Genomic DNA, 17271 nt, shown 5'->3' with positions numbered 1-17271 from the left:
AGGATGCCAGCACCCAATAATGTTGCCCAGTTACAATCTTTTTTGGATTTGGCTCAATATTATGCTATTTATATTCCAAACATGCATAAGTTGAGAGCACCATTGAATGATTTGTTAAAAAAAAGACAAAAGTGGATTTGGTCAAAAGAATGCCAAAATGCGTTTGAAGATATTAAGAAATGCCTGCTATCAGATTTAGCTCTAGCACATTTTGATCCACAGAAAGAATTGATTGTTGCATCAGATGCAAGTGATTACAGAGTAGGAGCAGTTCTTCTCCAAAAACTTGAAGATGGATCAACAAAGCCAATAGCCCATGCATCCAGATCACTTTTGCCGGCTGAAAGAAACTATTCTCAAATTGAAAAAGAAAGCTTGGCAATTATTTATGCCATTAAAAAATTCCATAGATTTATTCATGGAAAGATGTTTGCTTTGCAAACCGATCACAAACCCTTATTGACTATTTTTGGCTCTAAAAAAGGCATACTTACGCACACTGCGAACAGACTCCAACGATGGAGCATAATTCTACTAAATTATAACTTTAAAATGGAGTACATTTCATCCAAAAATATCGGACATGCAGATGGACTGTCCAGGTTCATCCAAAAGTGTGCTGAACCCTTGGAAGACACAGTAATAGCTGCATTGACAGAGGAAAAAGAACTCTCCGGATTACTGGGCAACACAATCAGAGAGTTACCAGTGACTCTAGACGAAATAAATAAGGCAGCAGAAAAGGATGATTATATTGTGAAAATGAAAAAGTTGGTGCAACTAAATGGAAAATCAAAGAAAGACCCTAAAATTTTACCATTTTCCATTTGTGCTCAAACCTTGATGTACGCAGACAGAGTCGTCATACCGACTACGCTTCAGAGAAGAATTTTAAAAGAATTTCATAGTGGTCATCCAGGCATGTTGAGAATGAAAGCTTTAATGCGTGGATATACATATTGGCCTAGGATGGATCAGGACATTGAAAACTCGTAAGAGAGTGTCAAGGGTGTCAGCTAGCAGCAAAGGCACCACTTGTGCAGATACAACCGTGGCCAAAGACTGATACACCGTGGACTCGGTTACATATCGATTATGCAGGTCCTTTAAATGGACATTATTTCTTAGTGGTCGTCGACAGTTTCACAAAATGGCCAGAAGTGTTTAAATACAAACACCCTACTTCGATGAGTACAATAGATGCACTAAGAGTTCTCTTCAGTCGTTTTGGTGTTCCTAAAACTATTGTCAGCGACAACGGCACCCAATTTACCAGCAAAGAATTTGAAGAATTCTGCAAGGCTCTAGCCATTGAACATTTAACAACGGCAATCTACCACCGAAGATCAAATGGCCTAGCAGAGAGGTTCATCGATACATTCAAAAGAGCTTTGAAGAAAAACCAACGCATGGACACTGACGAGAAGAGTCTTGAACAATTTTTATCGGTGTACAGGATAACTCCAAACCCAAACACTGATACCGGTTCCTCACCAGCCGAACTGATGTTTGCACGGAAAATCAGATCTGTATTTGACAGAATTTTACCAAGTGCAACCAGAGTAACAACAACAAAAGAAAATTTTCCAACAAGGTTTTACAAACCTGGTGACAGAATATTCTTCCTGAATTACAGGAGTGGAAAAAATGTTTGGGAGGAGGGGATTATCATGAAAAGAATCGGACACATGCTATATTCTGTAAGAAGTAATAAATTCGACTGTCGCAGGCATATAAATCAGCTAAGACCTCGACACACTGATGACTACAAACAGGCAGAAGAAAATGACCTGCCCCTAGAGGTTTTGTATGATTCTTTTGATATTCCCCAACCCTTAACAGAACTTACTCCAGATTTGAGAGTTCCAGCTTCTCCACCAACTCCACCCACTCAAACGATATTGAGGAGAAAAAGTACAAGGGTGAAAAGAAAAGTTAACCAGCTGAGCCCCAAGCCAAAAGCAAACGATAGTAAGCCAAATTCTCTAGGTAGAAATTGTCTTAGGGGGAGGTGTTATGGCGATATGAGCAAATTCACCGCCGGAACTTTTTATCGAAAGAACATCATCACCGGTCACCGGTTGTGAGAGCCTTCCCTGGGGGGAACACTTAAAAACGTAACATGCTGTCTCTGTAAATATTCTCAATAAACTTCTCTATTTCTTTATTACTTCAGAACCTCTTTATCCATTTATTTTCCTGGTGGAATACCTTTCTTGAATATCCTTTTATTACGGCCACCCACCGCAGGATATATCACATTTCAACAACACAATTGTTGATTTTCATTTTTATTTTGTATGTCCATTTCTTGATCCAGTATTTTGTATATTATCCTTTTTTACATTAAAAATTTGTCTATTTTCATCCTCTATTCTTTCCACATTTTTCGTTTTACATACTTCTTTGAAGTGATTCTTTTTAAAACACTTTGAACATGTTTTTCCAAAAGCTGGGCATTTTTCTTTCTTCCTTTCATGAATTTTTCCACAGTAAGTACATTTTTCTCTTTTCATTTCCACCGTATACACGTGTTGCTATTATTTTTTTGTAGGAGTTTTTCTTTTATTTTGGTTGTAGGTATGTATTAATTCCTGCTGTTGTATAAATTCTAGACACATATTCAAGGGCATGTTTGTAAGTTATTACTATTCCATTAGCTTATATCTATGTGTTGAATTAGGCGTACCTTCAATTAAGTTGAATTTAGTCTTCTTCTGTTGTCTGTTCTTCTGTTCCTAGTTTTTCAAAGTCACAATATTTACTCTCATTTCTTAACTAGTGTAAATATTTTACTATCGGTTCATTCACTTCCTGCTTCATTGCCATAAACTTGGTCCTTTCTGCAATCACCAGTCTTTTCTTCGGCCTCATGTTTCCCTTGATAACCTGACTTATTTCTTCAAAAGTCATTTCTTCTAGTTCTCGAGGGTAAACCATTGTAGCAGCCTTCATAATTGCTTCACAACCAGCGTTAGCCATGAACAAGTTTTGATTTCATTTTCCCCTCCACTGTTTTTGTTGTCTTTCAACTTTTTGCATCTCGCATTAGCAGCAAAGCGACGCATCCATGTATCTACATGTTCCGGATCATCAAAGACCAGAGAACACCCTATCGTCGACGCCATTGATATGTTGTGTATAATGCTAAGTTCAACAACCCCCTGTTCTATTTGGTGTCGGTTTATAAATATGAGCTAAATTATACTTAATTTGCATATCACTACATTTTCCGTGTGTTGTTTTATTTCTTTTGTTTTCCTTTTCTTCTTCCTTGCCATGTTGTAAATTTGGAGAAAGAAGTCTGTTTGTAAAGAGCCGCTCGTTTCTAGCAGTTGTATTTTGAAATGTTTGAACTGTGCGTAGGCAACACAAGAATACCGTCAAAGATGAGTTCATACAGAAACGTTGTTTTAAAACAGAAAATGAAAGCAATAGTCTCCATTAGAAACTCTAACATACTCCTTAACTTAAAAGTTGTTAGTAAATGTGTTTTTAGTTCTAACATGAATTTAGATTATATCTGTAAATTACTTGAATGACCATCACCAATCACTGATTTACGCAAAGCAAAAGACATTTCTTGGCATTCTGTTAATAATTGGCTCTAGATCCACAAAAGCAAAATTCAGGTTCTTCTTCTTGCATTTGTCTCATAATAAATATAATACTTTTCCCAGTTAAGCTGAGAAAGAAATAGTATGGAAGCAATGAATAAGATGAAGTCTGGTGAAGCTAGAGGATGGTTGGTCAGACATTGTTGCAGGTGAAACAGGCGTTGATATAATCTAACTTAAAAATCAGACCATAAAAGAAAAGATTATTATGAAAGGCTAATATAATAAATATAAACTTAGTATCTATTTAATTGGAATGTTTATTGAGATGAGTATTATTTATTCATTTAGTGCGGACCACTATATGGTTCCAGGTGAGCATTATCTGAAGATAGCGGTTTCAATCCTACCCAAGCTGGCTAGAGGCTTATTTGGCCAAAACGTGGTGAGACAGTAACAACTATGGAAGGCAGTAATTGCTGAGGATGCAGTTAGGAGATTTGGAGTTCCTATCTCGTTGTGGTAGCCACCTGACAAAGGCCAGAGGAATAGTTGGCCGAAACTTTGTGAAGCAACAACTAAAAAGAAGATGAGGACAGTGGTCCGCACTAAATAAATGAATAAACTTAGTGTAATTGTGAAAAAAAAAATGATAACAGAAGAATGTCTTATACTAGTTTTCCTCTAGCTTCGGGTTATATGTAGTTATCTCCCTTACTAGTGTTTTTTAGTTGATGAATTGTTTAGTCATAAATGTTTCGTTTAATAAAACTTTAATAAAGGAATGCTAGTCTTGTCAATTCATTTAAAAAATATCATCACATACGATAATCCAATTGTATGATGATTTTTGGAAGGTTAAACAAAACTTATTATTTTGGGAATCATACAAAAAGATAAGATTCTTGTGAATACGATTTGCCAGTGATAAAAAATCTTATATGAAAAAGGAGCTATGTTACTTAAATTAGAGTAAAAGAGTTTATAATATTTGATTACTAGGTCTCAGCTTAAAACTTATTTTAAAATAAACCTCAGTTTATTTTGATATGAAAGTATAACAATTACTTAAGTATAATAAGTATGTTATTTTATCTTTTATTTCTTCCTTAGCGGTAACAATATCCAACATTATTGATAACCACATGTTCAAAATTAGAGATGATCAGGTGATGTTACGTCATTTCTCCCTATATGTACTTCAAGGACTTTTAGAGGCATCCTCTATTATGCATTCGAAAGGTTGGCTGCATGATGATCTCCATGGTAAGTTCATTTATTTTGCTTGATACTGTTAAGTGTTGCTTTTAAAAATAGAGGTCAGCGAGATAATCCATTCATTCATTTTCAAATGAGTTTTAGGTTATTCTACTGATATTTTATATTGGATATTTTTAAATATTTATTTACCTCTAAAACATAGGAATAAAATTCATTTGAATGCAGAATTAAAGCTGAGGTTTCAAATCTTAATTTCACTTGTAATCCAGTAACATTGTAAATGGAATAACAACATATTCTGAATTTGATAATTAGTTTTATTTGACAGCGGATAAAATGTCGATAGCAATTTTTTGAATTAATCAATGTTAATTTTACATACCCAATTACAAAAGGGTTTGATCAATTCCAAGTGTTTATTTGTTGCTGTTCTGGAACTCGCGTCAGTTATTCCTCAGAATCTTGCTTTCCGGTACCTACAATACCATCTAGCAGTCAAACTTCAGAAAGCGTGCGTTGGGCAGACAGATAAACTCAAATTAACATAACGAAAACAACTTACGTTGAAAACGCTTTATTAATTAGGTAAAAAAATCTGAAACAAAAACAAAACAAATAGTTAAAAGGAGAAAACATAATTAAACAAAAGGAAATAATACATGAAAATAATTATGTTTTGGACAGGCTACCAAATTAACAGATTCTCTGGGATATCTTATCTTTTTCAATCAACTGTTAGGTGAAAGTCCGTAACAGTTAGAAAAATGTCTTTTCTCCATTAAATTGTTAGGTGAAAGTCGTGAGCGGCTAAAAAATGTCCTTTCTTTTTTTTTTTTATTATTATTAAATCGTTAGGCGAAAGTATGGAGTGGTTAGAAAATGTCTTTTTTTTTATTAAATCGATAGGTGAAAGTATGGAGCGGTTAGAAAATGTCTTTTTCTTTTTATTAAATCGTTGGGTGAAAGTATGGAACAGTTATGTCTCTTTTTTACAAAGGTTGTTATTCTAGTGCGGCGCATAAACTACCCAAGCGCCCATGAAATAAAAATAATAGAAGTCTGAGAAAAGATATAAGTTCTGTGCGAGCGACGAAGGAAAGAATAAATTAGAATTTCTACAAATTAAATATAGAAGTCACACACTAGATTAAATAAACAGAAATAGGGTTTCGAGTTCTTCATAGAAGGAATAGCCAGGTAAAGGAATAATAGGATCTTCTGAACGTACCTCATGGTTTAAACGGGGAAAGCCCAGTTCATGGAGTCGAGTAAAGTCCGTGCGTATCGTTTCAAATTCCGCAGTTAAAAAAGGAGGAAGGACAGAATCGCAAAACGACACTAGGGCGAGATCACGTGGGAACACAGAGTTCTCAAAGGATAGTGATATGACATTTTTTTCCTTTTCTTTTTTTTATTTGGAATGCCTAAACGGCTAAGTTTTCCATTAAAGAAAGATCAGGAAGGGAAGAAATAAGAAAGAAAACTATATAAGAAAAAACTTGCACAGAGATGAATGAGAACGAGGCACGAGGCACCGGTGCTCTTAAAGCGTGTGTCCCTTGTTAAAAAAGAGCCCGGTCTGAAGACAGAACACTCCCCGTCCAATTGTCGTTTATGAAATTGCACTAATAATACACCATCAGTGTGCAGGCAAGGGCTCCATTGGAATCCCCCGGTCTTTTAATCGGTCTTGGAAGGATTTGTTTTGACGTCGTAGAAGGTCAAATTCCTCTTCTAGATCACAGGGGGGAATCTTTGCCTTTAGGGTTCTAATTTCATATTTTAACTTTTCAATTTCGGCTTTTTGTCTTTCTGTGATACGGATCAGTTCAGAGACCCGACCATCTTCGACCTTTTCCTCTCGCTCGAAATTAGCAAGTAATTCAGCATCGTAGGCCATGGCACAAGCTGGTGTCGACGTCCTCTTTGGTAATGATTTGTCTTTGGTTACACTCTGTGGGCTGTGAGCTTTTTTCATGGGTTGAATCTTCGTTCCATGTGACACATTTTTATTGGATGCACTGCTTTTGTCTAAATTCTTGGTGCTAGACGCTTTCTGGATCGTGCTGGTTGTAGAACCTTTTGAAACCTTTGACGGTTTTGTAAAGACGACATTTTTGTCTTTTTCCTTCAGAACCTCTTCTTCGTTACTAGTTTTTATGGAATCCGTCTTTGTACTAGTGGTGGTGGTAGTAGTTGCAGTAGTAGTAGTATTGGTAGTCGCAGCCGTATTAGTGTTCAACTTGGATTGATCTGTCAGTAGAGAGAGTTTCTTCTGACGCACGGCAAGATTTTCATGACTTTTACTGAGATATTGCTCCCCAGGTGGAGTCCCTGTTGGTTTCTGGTCTGCTGTCGAAGTTGATCTGGTGCTGAGGACAGAATTTTCAGATTTTGATCGCATTGGACCCACAGTGTCAGCTGCAGAAGTGATAGACCGTGATTGTCCAACATTGTTCTGCTTCTTCATGACACCCGATCTCTGACCAACCTTTTTTTTGTTTTTCGTTCTTTCAGGACAAATTTCGCCCACCACGCTCCATCCTAGATCCAGTTTCTGGGCATGGGGGGCACCGCGCGGACCGTTGATCATTCTCCGGACCTTGTGGGCTTCAATGACATCACGTCCCAGAAGTAGCAAGATGGGTGCATCCGGATCCAGGGAAGGTACCTCGTCTGCGATGACTGCTAAGTAAGGAAGTTTCCGCACCACGTCGGGTGTCGGTATCTCAGACCGGTCATCTGGAATCTCATTATACTCAATCAAGGTTGGCAGAGTGTATGTGGTTTTCCCGTCGAGAGACCCCACCCTGTATCCTAGCGCTCTTCTTCCTGACGCCTCCGTGACTCCGGCACAGGTTTTCAGGGTGTATGTTGAGGTAGGGCTCTGGTCGTTGAAGAAGTCGAAGAACTCCGAGCGAGCCAGGGATTTGTTGCTGCGCTCGTCAATCACAGCATATGCCTTAAGGGACTTTTCTTGTCCACTTGCATATATGTTCACCAGGAAAATCTTGGAGCATGATCGTCCATTTAGGTTGTCTCCACAGATTTGTAAACAATTGGCCGAGACTTCTTCCTTCTTCCCGCCGTGCAACGGCATGGGTTTAGCATTGGTTGGTTGGGGTGTCGGGTGTGGATGCATCGAGCTTTGGTGGCTGTCCCTGCCACATTCTGTGCATTTTAGGATGGTTTTGCATTCCTTCGCCGTGTGGTCCGTGGTGGAGCAGCATCGGAGACACATAAGCATGTCTTTCCTTTCGGACAAGGGTTTTTTCCTAAATGCCCAGCATTTTCGGAGAGGATGATGCGTGTTGTGGATGGGGCATAGTCGGCTGCAGTCCTTTGCGTTAACCTCGATTTTATGGACGGAGACCTCACCGCAACTTTTGTGCCCTTTTAGGGGATTGATTGTCCATTGTTCGATAGAAGCTGGGGTCATTTTGGTCATCTGCCTGCTGTTCTATGAAACCGACAAAAACAGAGAAAGGGGGGAAGGACACTTGGTGTTGTCGTTTGTATTTCGCACTGTATGATGCCCACTTGTCTTCTATAGAAGGTGGGAGCTTTTCCACTACTTACCGGATGCCGCAGGCAGTGTCCAAGGTGGCGAGGCCGGGTATGTCCCCATCGTCCTTCAGAGCTTGAACCTCTGCAAGAAGATCGCTTAGGTCTCTGAGTTTTGTGTAGTCCCTTGTGATCTTAGGGAACACTTCGAGTCTCTTGAAAATAGAGTCCTCAATGACTTCGACGACTCCGTAGCATTTGTCGAGCTTCCTCCATATCTCATACAGCCCCTTTTCAGGCCGGTTAAAGTGAGCAGTTCTTAGTCTGTTGGCTTGGTCTGAAGAGTGTCTGCCGAGCCACTTGACCAGCATATCCATCTCCTCCCGAGGAGAAAGTCTCAATCCCGAGATAGTGTTCAGGAAAGACGCTTTCCAGGCTCTATAGTCCTTAGGTTGGTCGGAGAATCTTGTTAGACTCGAGGAGAGCATTTCCCGGCGGGCCATGTATAGTTAAAGGTCGTATAGAAGGTCCAGGGTTTAGTCAGGAGGAGGTCGGAAGTGCTGGTCGGCAGGGGGAACGACTGGTGCCTCCGACTGTTTTAGGGACCTCTGGCTGATGACATAGTCGGTAGTACGTTGTAATGCGTCGAGAGGCGGTAGGTCGAGCATGGGGTTGGTTCTGTGGCGATGAGAGGAGGTGACTGAGCTTTCATCTCTGCTGGAGCAGGTGGCTGTGAGGGCCACTTCCTTGCGCGCTTTTATTTTTTTAAATTTTGTTTTTAGCTCTACCTCTTTCTGTAGAGCGTTAATCCTCAACATTTCAAGCTCCTGTTCTAGGTCCGCTTCGCTGTCAATAAGGGCGAGATGAGCTTTAGCTGCTTCTGCTCTGGCCTGAGCTGAAGTAGACTTGGTTGAGGCTGAAACTTTCGACCGCGTGCGGTATGATGCGGCGGAAGACATCTTGCAATTGGTAATGTATCCAAGTGTAACACGGCTGAGGATTTCTGTTACTGCGCTAAATATTTTCCACGTGGACTGGGTAATCCGCTCAATTCAGCTACCAGAGAGTTTTTTACTGTTCTGGAACTCGCGGCAGTTATTCCTCAGAATCTTGCTTTCCGGTACCTACAATACCATCTAGCAGTCAAACTTCAGAAAGCGTGCATTGGGCAGACAGATAAACTCAAATTAACATAACGAAAACAACTAGTACGTTGAAAACGCTTTATTAATTAGGTAAAAAAAATCTGAAACAAAAACAAAACAAATAGTTAAAAGGAGAGAACATAATTAAACAAAAGGAAATAATACATGAAAATAATTATGTTTTGGACAGGCTACCAAATTAACAGATTCTCTGGGATATCTTATCTTTTTCAATCAACTGTTAGGTGAAAGTCCGTAACAGTTAGAAAAATGTCTTTTCTCCATTAAATTGTTAGGTGAAAGTCTGGAGCGGCTAAAAAATGTCCTTTCTTTTTTTTTTTATTATTATTAAATCGTTAGGCGAAAGTATGGAGCGGTTAGAAAATGTCTTTTTCTTTTTATTAAATCGTTGGGTGAAAGTATGGAACAGTTATGTCTCTTTTTTACAAAGGTTGTTATTCTAGTGCGGCGCATAAACTACCCAAGCGCCCATGAAATAAAAATAATAGAAGTCTGAGAAAAGATATAAGTTCTGTGCGAGCGACGAAGGAAAGAATAAATTAGAATTTCTACAAATTAAATATAGAAGTCACACACTAGATTAAATAAACAGAAATAGGGTTTCGAGTTCTTCATAGAAGGAATAGCCAGGTAAAGGAATAATAGAATCTTCTGAACGTACCTCATGGTTTAAACGGGGAAAGCCCAGTTCATGGAGTCGAGTAAAGTCCGTGCGTATCGTTTCAAATTCCGCAGTTAAAAAAGGAGGAAGGACAGAATCGCAAAACGACACTAGGGCGAGATCACGTGGGAACACAGAGTTCTCAAAGGATAGTGATATGACATTTTTTTCCTTTTCTTTTTTTTATTTGGAATGCCTAAACGGCTAAGTTTTCCATTAAAGAAAGATCAGGAAGGGAAGAAATAAGAAAGAAAACTATATAAGAAAAAACTTGCACAGAGATGAATGAGAACGAGGCACGAGGCACCGGTGCTCTTAAAGCGTGTGTCCCTTGTTAAAAAAGAGCCCGGTCTGAAGACAGAACAGTTGCTTTTATTCACTTTGAAATTTTATTAACTGTTCATTTTGGCTTGTCTTTTGTTTTTCTTTTTTCAAATATTTGCTATATACAAATGTTTTTGATAATTTGCAGAAGAAAATGCAATGCTTCAAGCAAAACCTGATGCTGAACTTAAAGTTCGTGTGTTGGATTTTGGTCGTGCTAAAAAGCTGAACGAGAAGAAAGTTATTGTAAAAGACATCCATGAAATTATCCGTATGTTTACTTCTGTGTATGTCACAGAAAGATTCCACAATACAACAGACCTAAAAACAAACTGGGAGGAAAAATTACAAGCGGTAAATTTCATTTCTTCATTCTAACTTTTTTATGATGCAAAAAAAAAATGTTTTCATGTAATCAAGTTGTAAAGAAAAGGAACAAAACTATTTTTTGTTGTTGTTAAAAAATAAATAAGATTTTTTGTTATTAATTGTTCTTAACAATTAATACATAAGATTTGTTGTTATTAATTGTTGTTAATAATTAATAAATAAGATTTGTTGCTATTAATTGTTGTTAATAATTTATAAATAAGATTTGTTGTTATTAATTGTTGTTAATAATTAATACATAAGATTTGTTGTTATTAATTGTTGTTAATAATTAATAAATAAGATTTGTTGTTATTAATTGTTGTTAATAATTAATAAGATTTGTTGTTATTAATTAATACATAAGATTTGTTGTTATTAATTGTTGTTAATAATTAATAAATAATATTTGTTGTTATTAATTAATACATAAGATTTGTTGTTAATAATTAAAAAATAAGATTTGCTGTTATTAATTGTTATTAATAAATAAGATTTGTTGTTATTAATTGTTGTTAATTAATTAAGTATGGCAAGCGAACGATGTTAAATGTAAAAATCGAAAAAAGAAAACAGAAAAACGAACATGTGAAAAATGGCTGAAATAAGCCTGTTTCGATATTAAAAATAAAAAAATTGGTGGGTACCCGGGTGTTTTTGGGTGTGTGGTCGGGGGTGGATAAGCAAAGTAAAAAAAAAAAACCAGAAAAACAAATGTTACATGAAAAATTGCTTAAAGTTTTTAGTGGACACACAAACACACATACAAACATAAAAACATACATACATACATACATACACACATTTTCGCTTTTATATATATAGTTGATTACTATATTGTCCAATTTCTACTGTACACTCTTTAACCCTTATCCTGGAGTGGACTCTTGGCCTTGATAATGTGGTGATGCCTGTGTAAAAAAAATTAAAAAATAACAACAAATCTTATTTATTAATTAATAACAACAAATCGTATTTATAAATTATTAACAATAAATCTTATGTAATTATTAATAACAAAAAATCTTATGTAATTAATTAATAAAAAACAATCTTATGAATAATTAATAACAACAAACCTCATGTATTAATTAATAACAACAAACCTCATGTATTAATTAATAACAACAAACCTCATGTATTAATTAATAACAACAAACCTCATGTATTAATTAAAAACAACAAATCTTATTATTAATTAATAACAACAAATCTTATGTATTAATTAATAACAACAAATCGTATTTATAAATTATTAACAATAAATCTTATGTAATTATTAATAACAAAAAATCTTATGTAATTAATTAATAAAAAACAATCTTATGAATAATTAATAACAACAAACCTCATGTATTAATTAATAACAACAAACCTCATGTATTAATTTATAACAACAAATCTTCTTTATTAATTAAAAACAACAAATCTTATTATTAATTAATAACAACAAATCTTATGTATTAATTAATAACAACAAATCCTGTGTATTAATTAATAACAACAAATCTTATGTATTAATTAATAACAACCAATCTTGTTATTAATTATTAACAAGAAATATTATTAATCATTAATAACAACAGATCTTATTATTAATTAATAACTGCAAATCTTATTATTAATTATTAACAACAAATCTTATTATTTATTAATAACAAAAAACCTTATTTATTAGTTAACAACAACAAATCTGATGTATTAATTAATAAAAACAAATCTTATTACTAATTAATAACAACAAGTGTTATTATTAATTAATAACAACAAATCTTATGTATCATTAATTACAACAAATTAATTATTAATTAATATACAACAAATCTTATGTATTAATGAATAACAATAAATCTTATTAATTAATAACAACTAATCTTATATATAAATCTTGTTTATTAATTAATAACAAATCTTATAATTAATTAATAACAACAAATCTCATGTATTAATTAATAACAACAAATCTTATTATTAATTAGTAACAACAAATATTATTAATGATAACAACAAATTTTATTATTAATTAATAACAACAAATCTTATGTATTAATTAATAACAACAAATCTTACTTATTCATTAATAACAACAAATCCTCTTTATTTATCAATAACAACAAATTTTATTTATTAATTAATAACCACAAATCATATTTATTAATTATTAACAGAAAATCTTATGTAATTATTAATAACAACAAACCTTATTATTAATTGATAACACCAAATCTCATGTATTAAGTAATAATAACAAATCTTATTTATTAATCAATAACAACATATATTATGTATTAATTAATAACAACAAATCTTATTATTAATTAATAACAACAAATCTTATTATCAATTAATAACAACAAATCTTATTATTAATTAATAACAACAAATTTTATGTATTAGTTAATAACAGTAAATCTTATGTATTAATTAATAACAACAAATCTTATGTTTAATTAATAACAAAAAACCTTCTGTATAATTAATAACAACAAATCTCATTATTAATAATAACAACAAATCTTATGTATAATTAATAACAACAAATCTCATTATTAATGATAACAACAAATCTTATGTATAATTATTAACAACAAATCTGTTGTATTAGCTTATAAAAACAAATCTTCTGTATAATTGATAACAACAAATCTCATTATTAATTAATAAAAACAAATCTTATTTATTAATTACTAGCAGCAAATCCTATGTATTAATTATGAACAACCAATCTTATGTAATTATTAATAACAACACATTTTATTATTAATTAATAACAACAAATCTTATGTATTAAATAATAACTACAAATCTTGTTATTAATCAATAACAACAAATCTTATTAATTATAACAACAAATCTTATTAATTATAACAACAAATCTTATGTATTAATTAATAAAAACAAATCTGATATATTAATTAATAACAACAAATCTTATTAATTATTAACAGCAAATATTATGTATTAATTAATAACAATAAATCTTTTTCAATAATTAATAACAACAAATCTTATTTTTGTATTATTAACAACAAATCTTATGTAATTATTAATGACAACATATTTTATGTATTAATAAATAACAACAAATCTATGTATTTATTAATAACAACAAATCTTATGTATTAATTAATAATAACAAATCTTATTCATTAATTAATAATAACAAATCTTATGTATCGATTAATAACTACAAATCTCATGATTTATTAATAACAACAAATCTTATAATTAATCAATAATAACAAAACTTATGTAATTAATTAATAATAAGATTTCTTGTTATTTATTAATAATAAGATTTGTTGTTATTAATTAATAATTAATTATTAACAACAAATTTTATTTGATTATTAAAAACAACAAATCTGATTTATTAATTAATAACAACAAATCTTATTATTAATTAATAACAGCAAATCCTAGTTATTAATTAATAACATCAAATCTTATGTATTAATTAATAACAACAAATCTTATGTAATTATTAATAACAACAAATCTTATTAATTAATAACAACAAATCTTATGTAATTATTAATAACAAAAAATCTTATGTATTAATTAATAACAAAAAATCTTATGCAATTATTAATAACACAAACCTTATTATTAATTAATAACAACAAATATTATTATTAATTAATAATAAGGAATCTTCATATTAATTAACAACAACAAATCTTATGTAATTAATTAATAAGATTTCTTGTTATTAATAATAACGTTTGTTATTATTAATTAATATTAAGATTTCTTATTATTAATTAATAATAATATTTGTTGTTATTAATTAATAATAATATTTGTTGTTATTAATTAATAACAACAAACATAAGATTTGTGCTAATTATTGTTATTACCTCATTATAACTTTAATGGATTTGGGAAGGAATGTATGCACTATTTGAAAAAAAAGATCAATTAGTGTTTATGGATCTTACCAAATAGACAAAACAAGAAGAACAGATTTTGGTTGATACCAGTTGACCTTGACACACTCTAGTGGCATCTGTAACAAAACCCAAGTTGTTTGTTTGTTTAATTGTGTATTTAATGTGGGGTGTATTTTATTTTTATAAAACTTTTTAATAAACAAAGAGGAATAATTATTTTACGTTTTAATAAAAAAAACCCAAGTTGTTTATTTTTTGTCATTATGTTGATAAAAATTGTTAATATAGTGAAAGTTTTATTTTAAGAAAAGATGAGGGAGAATAAATATTTATTTTTTATGTAAGATGCAAAACATTTTTGAGGAAGAGGATTTTCTTTACATTAAAAACTAACCTTTACATTGATGATAGGATGCTGATCCCTCCTGCTTTTTTTCAGTGAAGCAGAAATCCTTCTAAACCAATGCAATTTTTATCAAAGGAAAGTATCGATCTAAAATTGTAATTTTTATTTATTTTTTATTTTGGTAAATGCCTATATATTCTTTTGTCTTATGTGCATTTCACAACACATAACAAAAAATATTGTCTTCAATTTATTTAGATGTGATTAATAAAAAAACAGATACACTATTCCAAAACTAACTCAAAAGGAAGAAAGGTGCTCAAGAAAGATGAGTGGAACTCAAGTAGAAATCATGAAAAACTCATTTAAAGATGATAAATCTGACATCACATTGGAAGGTTCTTAAGCCACCATTGTATTTTTGACAAAGATCATCAATTTTCGATTCCAAACCAAACAAAATTCCAATAAAATTTGAAAGTACCTATTTATAAAACATTATTGACCCTTTAAATTGAATAATAAAATGTAAAAGCAGAAAAAAAGTGTTGGAACTTCTCACTAACTGCTCTTAAGTCTCAATTTGTGACATCAACTCTCAGTTCACTGCAACAAGTCTCAAATCGCAGCACCGTTTTAATTGATTGGCACACAAAAGGCTTTTCTCTTCTATGACTCACTTCCTTATTCACCCATACAGCAATAGTATATTTCTCCTTCCTCTTCTTTTTCTTTCTCTCCCAAATGACAATGAATTCCCGCAAACAAGACAACGTCCAAAAAGTGAAAGATGACTGTCGCACAAAGTCTGTCTTTTTATATTGCCACCTCGAACAGTGCCAAAATTTGCATAAGTATCATTTATGTATTGGAAGGCTTTCTAATGCCAATGCATCTTTACATGAGCACATGCCAACCGTGGGCACTCATTACTATGAATCTCTACACCATAATCTTCTCCCGGATCTCATGATTACATAACAAATACTCCTGCAAAAAAATGGGATTTCTTCAGAACTGTGGGCTTCCTCAGGAGCATGAGTTTCCACTTCTGCTTTGTGAAAATCATCTGACTCTGTTTGATCATCGTATACCAAACTCTCTGACCCACTCTCCAGATTTTATGCTGCCAGAATCTTCTTCTGATGATGAGAAGAGACTGTAGCAGCTACGTAGGTCCTTCATGTATCCCATTCACCAGAATGACTGTGGACTAATTATCTTAGTTACGTGACCCTAGCCAAATTTCGTTGTACAGTGATTCTCCAGTGTCTTCACCAACACGCAGTTTCCAACCTGTTAGTGACTCTGCTCAGGACCTGCTAATGGTGACATAACATCAACTCCTTTTACCCAGATTTTGTACTAGTAAATGCCATTGGCTGGTGTGGTCAAATAGAAGTCACTGTCTTTTTGGGTCACATTGTATCAGTACACAGCCTCTGGCATGGAGCAGCACATCCTAATCATGATTCATTTCACAGTACAATATTATGGGTGCTGGATAGCAGATGTTTGCCAAATGAAACGAGGAAACAAAAGATAGCACTGCGATATATCCAATGTTATTGAGATGTGAAATAGCAGAAGAATGTAAAATGGGTTAGGGTTATTTAAAACAATAAAATATTTACAGTTAAATATTCATCTAATAAAATAGGATTGGAATTTTAGTTTGGAAATAAAACAGTTGGAATTTAGTTTCAGCAAGATAAACAAAAAGGTTGACCAAACAAGAATGAGTGTGACACTTATATAGTAACTAAGAAAGAAATGAGTTTATCATATAGTCATGTAGTCAATCAGAGGCCGTCAGACATGGGAGAAGATTTTGTCTCTGCACTTTATAGAAGCATCTATGGACCAATTCGAGAAGACATAGGAACCAGAAGATTAAGCACCTGCAAACTCTGATGGTACCAAATAAAGTCATATGATGAAAATATATGTTGAAAAGATGTTTCCTTGGGAGAAAAGTTTTCTTAATTACAGAACTCATGTCAAGACGATAATGAGAAGAAAAGAACATATCAGAAGGTATATCTTTTGTTTGGGCCAAGCAGACAAAAGATGTTATTCATTGCGTAGTGTTACTCAATTGCTTCCGTCTAGTCACGTTTGTTATTGTTAGTTCTCATATGACTCTATGATCCTTACCGTCTTAGTCCATTGACATGGGTAGTAAGCATCCTGGTTTTGGATATGGACAAAGTCACCTACTAGAGTTCCT

General features: G+C 33.0%; 1 protein-coding gene across 7 annotated transcripts in view; it reads left to right on the top strand.

The window, feature by feature from the left end:
• The window catches only part of LOC145293822 (uncharacterized), a 564435-nt gene that overhangs the window by 398780 nt on the left and 148384 nt on the right, over positions 1-17271 (top strand). For all 7 annotated transcript variants that reach the window (XR_013869774.1, XM_080140462.1, XM_080140456.1 and 4 more), the window contains 2 exons: positions 4671-4823; positions 10582-10787. Coding sequence is in view for 6 of the 7 variants with exons in the window: in XM_080140462.1 (XP_079996588.1) it covers positions 4671-4823; positions 10582-10787 (359 nt within the window). In the remaining variant the exon portion in view is untranslated. The remainder of the gene's footprint in view (positions 1-4670; positions 4824-10581; positions 10788-17271) is intronic.

The sequence above is a fragment of the Euprymna scolopes genome, chromosome 15 (genome assembly GCF_053919585.1).
Source record: "Euprymna scolopes isolate OS-2025 chromosome 15, ASM5391958v1, whole genome shotgun sequence".
Taxonomy (NCBI): domain Eukaryota; kingdom Metazoa; phylum Mollusca; class Cephalopoda; order Sepiida; family Sepiolidae; genus Euprymna; species Euprymna scolopes.
This window is presented reverse-complemented; position numbering and strand designations above follow the sequence as displayed.